General features: G+C 55.4%; 1 protein-coding gene across 1 annotated transcript; it reads right to left on the bottom strand.

Annotated features, from left to right (window-relative positions):
- Positions 1-1,861: 1,861 nt before the first annotated feature.
- Positions 1,862-7,020, bottom strand: YPEL4 (yippee like 4). Its single transcript, XM_024577770.3, has 5 exons — positions 6,769-7,020; positions 4,098-4,423; positions 3,891-3,934; positions 3,448-3,556; positions 1,862-3,280 (listed from the first exon to the last, which is right to left on the bottom strand). Exons 2-5 carry the CDS (start codon positions 4,236-4,238, stop codon positions 3,191-3,193), a joined length of 384 nt encoding a protein of 127 aa, XP_024433538.1. The 5' UTR covers positions 4,239-4,423; positions 6,769-7,020; the 3' UTR covers positions 1,862-3,190.
- Between the last annotated feature and the right edge of the window lie 613 nt (positions 7,021-7,633).

The raw sequence follows: 7,633 nt of genomic DNA, 5'->3' as shown, positions 1-7,633 counted from the left end.
ACCCTGGTGGGCATGGGGAAGCCTCTCTGTAAGTGTCAGGCGAATAGCTCACATCGCCGGAAGCACTTCCGCATGCAGCCCATGCTGTGTTTCAGTTTCCCATTTCACAGATGGGAAAACCAAGCCAGAAGATTTAAGCAGCATGGCCAAGGTTACGTAGCTCTTAAATTGCAGAGCCTGGATATAACCCTGCCTTAAGTCCGAGTTCGCCCATCTTTTTGTAGACCTGTCTGAAGAGGTTTGGGTAGGTTCTCAACTGAACTGAGGGGTGGAAGGGTTCAATGCCATCTGCTGGTGGTATGAGGATATCTTCTAAAGTCTCAAGCCTTGAAGATTAAAGTGGTGGCTTATTGGCTAAGGAGGAAGAACCCCTAGACTTGGCCTGGAATTGGACGATGGTGAGTGGGAAAGATTGGGAAAAATCCCTGTTAGGACCTTGGTAGACCTCTGAGAAGACGGGCGCTCCCCAGGGACAAGGACATGGCTGCCGCTGGCATTCCACACCTGTGGCTCCTTCCCTGGCTCTTGAGGTATAGAAAGGCAACCTCATCTCCACCTGGAACTCCTACCACGACCCCTCCTGGTTGCAGGTATTTGATAATGGTGCTTCCTGAGGGCACACCTGTCTGGGCATTGCCTACATGTGGCCTGGTCTGAGAGACTAAATAGTATCCCTGAGCCAAGCCCACAGAAGGCCGCTTCTTCCAAGAGAGATTACAGTAACTTCAGAGCAACAACTATGCCATTCACTCCTTTGTTTCCCACGGTATCTAGCCGGCTTAGTACGAACTTGAAGTAAATTGAGAGACAGGCATATTCTGGGAGCCTTATGAAGGCAGCTAGTTTGTGCCTGATACTCAAGGTCAGAGCTTGGGGCTTCAGAAGCCTTCCTGAACTTTGGTGCGAGAAATGGGACCAAGAAGGACAGGGTTCTGGGTCCCTTGCTGGGGTCCGAGAGGATCTCTAGGCATCGCTAGACATGCAGAAACTGAACAGTGAGACAGACCCTCCCGAGATCTCTCAGATGGGGGTGCATTTGCCTTCTTGCACCTCTTGTCTTCCAGTTCTGTTTTGCCCAGACAGCTCCATTCTGATGGTGACAGTATTTGAAATGCTGCACAGTTTATGTCCTGTACTTTCTTCAGTCTGTTAACATTTCTCTCTTGAGTCTCTGGGCACAAAACAGCCGTTTGATGATGCCACTCCACTCTTGTTTAAAAAAACAAGTTCTCAGTGTTTCCCCAGTGCCCTTGGGGTGAGCTCTAGATTCCCAACACGGTCTGTGGCTGCTCCTTGTCTTTTCCTGTGTCATCTCATCTCTTGCCCATTTGTGCCCATAACTCCAGACACAGGAAACTTCCTCCTCAAACTGACTAAGCTTGAGGCACTTGATGTAGTTCTCTCTGCCTGAAATACTCCCCCCCCTCCCCCTCTTCCCTTCATCTACCCAACTTCTCACCCTTCAAGTGCCATCTCTGTCATCACTTCTGTGGAGCCTACCTTGATTACTCAGATCTTGGCTAAGACTCTTCTGTGAACTCCCAGGCTCCTCATCCCTGTGCAGATCCCATCACCTACCGGAATGGCCTGGTTACTGTTTGCCCACTAGACTGCTACGAAGCCAGGCTATGCCACCTTATTTTCCACGATGTCCCCGGTAGTTAATACCATGCCTGGCAGATAGCTGCTCTGCAAATATTTGTAATATCAATGAATGAATCTGGAAATAACAAGCTAGCTGACAAAGGCTGGGTTTCATGATGTGTACGGTCCCCACTGCAGGTGTCAGGGACCCAACGACAACAGCAGTTTTCACATCACTGCCAAAAATTGCACTTGGGTCACATGACTGCATTGATGCTGCAATTTTGAGTTGTTTTGTTCCACTTTATGTCAACTACAAGGACAACACCTTGGCTGGTCGATTTTCCTTTTAGCCTGTAAAAGTACGGCCTGTATGCTGACCAAAACAAGAGAATCAGATGCAAAGGCCAGGGGACCAAGAACACCCTAGTTCTGTGATGAGCCTCTTCCAGATGTCCAGTCCTGGGTCCAGGCAAACATTGATGTATCATCAAGGGCTCCACTAGACTCAAAATGTGGGTGCTCCACCTGGAGTAGGGCTCACAAAAGCCACCTTACTAAAGCAAAACCTTCCTTGAATATCCATCCCCTGGTAAAAGAGGGGTCTTGCCACAGACAAAGCAATTGCTGCCCCCTAGTGGCAAGAAGGGATAGGCAGGGTTGGGGAGGTGACTTACGGTACTTGCCCAAGAAAGGAAAGTCAGGACAGCACCTCACGCCTGCTTTTCCCCTTTTTATTAAAAATAGACCCAAACACTTTATGTATCATACAAAAGTTTCGTTCGCTGGTGGCAGCCACGAGGAAGCCTGGTCCCCGTGGCACTGATTTCCCACCTCCCCTCCAAGGGACTGAATCCCAGAGAGCAGTGGGCTGGGCCTCGGGGAGTGCCCATTGAGACTGCTCACTCTGGAAACGGCCAGCTGGGGGTGGGGGCTGTTCTGGGGGCAGCTTTCCCCACCCCACACAGTGGCAAAGGTTACATACTGGAAAGTGCCTCTTTAGTGCCAAGATAAACACGTGGAGTGAAATGGAAACCCTGTGAGTCCTTAATTTCCCAGGGCCTGGGATCTGGGATTTTTTTTTTTTCCCTTCCACCCCCAGAATCCTACAAATGCGGTGGGGTACTTCACCCTCAGAGACTGGTGTTTCCCTTTGAGGCCAGAATTTCACCCCGACCTAAGCCGTTTTCTCTGCTCTTAACGTGGCCCAGAATAGCCAGCCCCCTGACTCAAGTTTTGTCCTGTGTTCCCTTGGAAAGGATCAAAAACTGATTCCTCCCGTGGTCCTCTGCCTGAGTGCATGCCCTGCCGTCGCCTCCGTTCATAGGACTCTAGGGACAGGAGGACCCACAACCGTCCCTTCCTCCCAGTTCTGCCTCTCCCTGACTGCTGCCCACTCCAGAGCTTTGAACACCCCTGGGGTACCCCAGACCCCTGTGCCAAAGAGGCCTGGGAGTGATGAGGTGGAGGTGGGAGGGGTTGGTGGGAGCCAGGTTTCCCCCAGGGGTGGGGCAGTACTCATGCTGGTATGGACTCTTGGCAGGGCCAGGGGACAGGGGTGGGAGGGTGGGGCATGCGGAGGAAGGGCACTGCCTGCCTGAGCCCCTCAGTCCCAGCCGTTGTCCTTCACCATGTGTGACATTTCAATAATGTACTTTCCCTCCTTGTACTTCTGGCTCGTCTCAAAGGCTTGCTCCTGGTGGAAAGGAAGCAGTGAATGTGGACCAAGCAGTCCCCCCAAGCCTCCCTACCTCCTGTATTATCCCTTCCCCCAAAGTCCCCCCACATCCAGCCCACCCCAGTGGGGCTTGGAGGGCCATGGAGACTGTCCATTTGGAAGCGTGCCTTTCCCCTGGTACTTACATATTTCCAGCCCAGTGTGGTTTTGCAGCTCTCACAGAAAATGTCAGCTACCGAGTGAAGCCCCGTGAGCAGAAGGCGCTGTTCCGCTGGCCCACAGCCCACGTTGACCCTGTCTCAGGAAACAAAGGACCCAGCACCCAGTGGGGTCACTGTCAGTCCAGCCCCCAAACACCCCAAAGGAACTGTACCCACTTAACGGGATCCTCTGCCTTCAGCAACCCACCCCTTTATGACTAGTGCCTGGGCCTTCTTCTTCCAAAATGGGATTCCATTTCTGCCCAGACTCCCAAGAGAACTGCAGTCTGAGTTTCTGAAACCCTTTGCAAGAGAGAAGGCAAAGCGGAGGTGCAAAGGCCACTTTCTGAGGGCTCACCCTCATTCTCTACAGAGGAAAATTATGCACACACGCTAGCACACTCACGCAAGAAGAGAGGTGGACTCACACGGAGTTAAACAGGTAGGCGCGGCCATGGCTCCCTTGGAAGGACTGTGGAGACACAGGACAGACAGTGACTACTGGGTGGCCCTGGCCCCCACTGCCTGAATGCCCAGGGCACGGAGGAGGGAGGGCAGGCTGCCTTTGCCTCACCCCAGGTGAGTTCCAGCCTGGAGGGGGATAGGAGGGGAGGGGAGGCCCCCATGTGGCATACCTTGGAAATAAGCTCATCATGTTTGGCCAGGTGTGCGCGGCAGTGGACGCAGCTGTAGGTGCGGTGGCAGCGGGGCAGGTAGCTACGGAACGTCTTGGTGGGGAGGCAGGCAGGGCCGGGGCCAGGGTCACAGCTGGGCATGACGGGCTGGAGGACGATGCCCTGGCGGGCTGGAGGGGCTGGCGCGGTGCAGCCCCCACACAGGCGGTCGCAGGTGAAGCAGCGGAGCAGGTTGGCTAGAGCCGTGTTTCAGGGCAGGAGAAATGTGGGGGGGCTGCCCGGCCAGGGCCCCCCCCAGACGTGAACCGGGTAGAAATGGAAGTCACCTGGGAAGAGGGGAAGGTGCGTTAGGAGAGCCGTGATCTCGTGTGGAGCCCCTCCTGAGGGAATGGAGAACACGGAGCTCATCCGTCCTGTGTCCTCCATCACCATCAACTCAGCATTCAGGCACTCTACGCATCCCTGTCCGCGGATCCCCATCGGCTCTGGCAAGCCTGGAAGCAGCTCCAGGCCTCGGGTGCCATAGCTGGGGAGGCGGTGTCTCCTTCTCCCTACCCCCGGGCGGGAGCAGCCTCCACCATTTCCACGGGGAGCAGCCTGCTGGCTCCCTGCTGCCATGGGAGGAATGTCACGTGCCAGCACTCTCCTTGATTTCGGCTCTTCAGTGAAGACCTGCCTCCCACGTGATCCAGTAGGTGCTAGGGCTCAAAGCCTTTTAAAAGCTGGAGGTGCCTGATGGTTTTTCTGTTTCATCGCCTGTATTTACAGCAATTGGTCCTTCAAACGCTTCGTGCGGCAGGAGGGGAAGATGAGATGGAGGGAGAGCAGGCAGCCAGGCGCACACACCCTGCTTCCGCGCTTTCCCGGAGCTGGGAGCCTGTTCCCTGGGGCCTAGAACTTCATGGGTGTCTCCTTCTGTACCAAGACCAATCCTGCCCCTTGGCCCACTCATTTTGGCCCAGAAGCAGTCCCTGGCTGTCTTCTCAGCCTCTGAGCCCCTTGGTCTCTGTCTGCTGCTTCTTTACTGTTGCCTTAGCCCTCAGTTAAGGACTTGGGCCCCCAGCTGTAGGGGAGAAACTCTTCCTCAGGCAGATCTGACAGCTGGGGTCAATGGGAAGTGGGGCCCACAGTAGAGAAGGCCGCGTTTGTGGGCTGAGCAGGGCTGAGTGGTGTAGTGAGGCAACGTCCTTAATGAGCAGCAAAAGGGGGACTTGCATTTTCAAAAAATGTGCTTTGAGGCAAAAGGCAGAGAATGTTTCCAACCCTCCCAGGGGCGGGGACAAACAGCAGTGCCCCTGTGGGTGACAGAAGGTAAAATAATCGCTGGGTTCTGATCAGGAGTCTGGAGGAAGATGTTGACATCTGTCCTAACTCCAACCCCCAAGTGGCCGAGGGTGCTGGAGGCAGAGGATAAGAAGGGAGGTGTCCTTGGTTGGCGCCGATAAGCGGGTGAAGCGCTGCCTTCTCCTTCACGGGGCCTTCAGGTCTGTTGTGAGGTGGTTATCCCAAGTCTGGTGCAGAGGTGCCAGCTGGGTGCTCTGGCAATGACAGGCCTCGAAGCAGAGCAGGGCTAACAGGCTGTCACCCTGTCCTCTGTGGTGGCTGCTAGTGCCCCAGCTGGTCCAGTCCTTCCTGGGGCCGCTGGGCAGTCACTCCACACAACCCTCCACAGAGACCAATTTCAGTTTGAGGTCCTGCCCCCCTGGCTGGGCCCCAGAACGACACCTTGGGCTGAGTTCAGGGTGACATTGGGCTCTGGCCACAGGAAATGGCCCTCCTCATCAGCACGACACCGGTCAGCGTCCACTTCACAGGTCTGCCTCCAACTTTGCCTGCCATGCCCCTCTGCCACTCCACCTAGCACACCTTCTTCAAGGGCTCGGGGCGGGGGCGAGGGGGGGGGCGCCTGGCCAGGTCCCTGCTCGGCCCCCTTCCCGGCCCCGGCACGCCTCTCTCCCTCTCTCTCCCTGCTTCCCCATCAAGCCGGGCAGAGGCTGCACAGAAGGCCAGAAAATCACTCACAGGAGGGGGAGTAGGGGTCATTTCTTCATCTCAGATCACAGGGGGAAGCAAGTTGGGCAAATGACGGGGAAAAAGCAAAAGCAAGCTGAGTACTGGGGAAAGGATGTTCCCCTAAGTGAGCCAGGGCTGGACCGTGGGAGGCAGGGGAGAGGGAGGGTTGGGGGGGGCGGTGCTGAGCAACCATCACTGACAGCAGAGGCCCCAAGGCAGAGGCTCCAGGAACCAGGTGCGAATTCCATGCCTCTCAGGGGGAAAAAGGGGGAGGGGGCCACCTGGTCACAATGGATTTTCTCGTCTGCTCTGAGGCTTCGGCCCCCTCTGGGCTGGCACTCTCGGCATGGTATGGTCCAGAATCATTAGCAGCGCAGCCAGCTCCTAGGGCGGGCTTTGGGGGGTCTGCACCAGCAGCAAAACAATAAACAGTGATGCCTGATGCTGCAGCCAAAGTTACCGGGAAATAAGTGTGGGGAACCATCAGAGCTTGGAGAGGGATGGAGGAGCTGAGAGAGGAGCGGAGGCAGCAGGGAGGGGGAAGGGAGGACAAAGGGTGGATGAATAATGCTTTTTGCAGAGGGGAGAAAGCAACGCGCAGCAGGAGGAGGAAGTCTGCGAAGGGGAAAAAGTCGTTTGGAGAAGGGCTGCCCCTCACCTTGAGGTCTGCTCCAGAGATCTCCGGCTATCTCTCTCTCTCTCTCTCTCTCTCAATCTGTCTGCTCACGCTTCTCTCTTCTCTTTCCGCTCCTTCAATGGGGAAGGGGATGGTGACGGGGTAGGGGAGTTAGGGGCTCAGGACTGAGGTTGCAAAGCTGGCCAGCTGCTTGGGGGCCAGAGGTTGTCTCTCGTCTGTACCTCGGTCTGTGGGTGAATGTAGCTGTGTGTTGTGGAACTGCATCATAACACTGTGAGTCATCCATCCCCCCACCCCCTCACCTCCCACGTCAGAGCAGGGCTGGGAGACACAGGAGGCGGGTCGGGAGGGAGGGAGGGGGCAGGCATCGAGGGATGGGGCTGGGGGAATAAGGCTGCAGTGGGGACTGAGGGGCAGGACCGGGAGGATTGCAAAAGAGGAAAGGCTGGTAGCTGAGGAGGAAAGGCAGTGTGGCTAAGGAGATGGAACCTGGAGTGAGGACAGTGCTGGGCAAGGATGGAGTACGTGTGACAGGGCTGGAGGAAAGGAGGTGGTAAGGCAGGGCACGGTGAGATGGGTGCAGAGCGTCAGGTATGTGCGCACACATTCAAGATGATAACAGTTCCCATTTCAGCTCTGACCCAGCTTGATGCAGAGAAAAGAAAGACCTAGTAATGGTCACGTAGGGCAATTGTGTCCCCAAGGTCGTACCAGTCGTGCCTATGCCTCAAAGCCTCAGCTTAATACCCTTGAAGGTGTCATAGACCAAATATGACATGTCCTATGCAGGAGCATCTTATCAACTACCTCCAAATTCCTTGTGCTTTATGAATAGAGACATCCACATTATATAATGTTCTCTGTTGGGCAGTAAACTTTCTGAGGC

The sequence above is a fragment of the Desmodus rotundus genome, chromosome 5 (assembly GCF_022682495.2).
Source record: "Desmodus rotundus isolate HL8 chromosome 5, HLdesRot8A.1, whole genome shotgun sequence".
In the NCBI taxonomy this organism is placed as follows: domain Eukaryota; kingdom Metazoa; phylum Chordata; class Mammalia; order Chiroptera; family Phyllostomidae; genus Desmodus; species Desmodus rotundus.
This window is presented reverse-complemented; position numbering and strand designations above follow the sequence as displayed.

Coding starts and splice junctions, on each gene's coding strand:
- YPEL4 (XM_024577770.3), bottom strand. CDS start 4,238: ATGCCCAGCTGTGACCCTGGCCCCGGCCCTGCCTGCCTCCCCACCAAG. Junction 3,557..3,890: donor GCCTACCTGTTTAACTCCGT/GTGAGTCCACCT, acceptor TTCCTGAGACAG/GGTCAACGTGGGCTGTGGGC. Junction 3,281..3,447: donor CCACACTGGGCTGGAAATAT/GTAAGTACCAGG, acceptor CCTTTCCACCAG/GAGCAAGCCTTTGAGACGAG.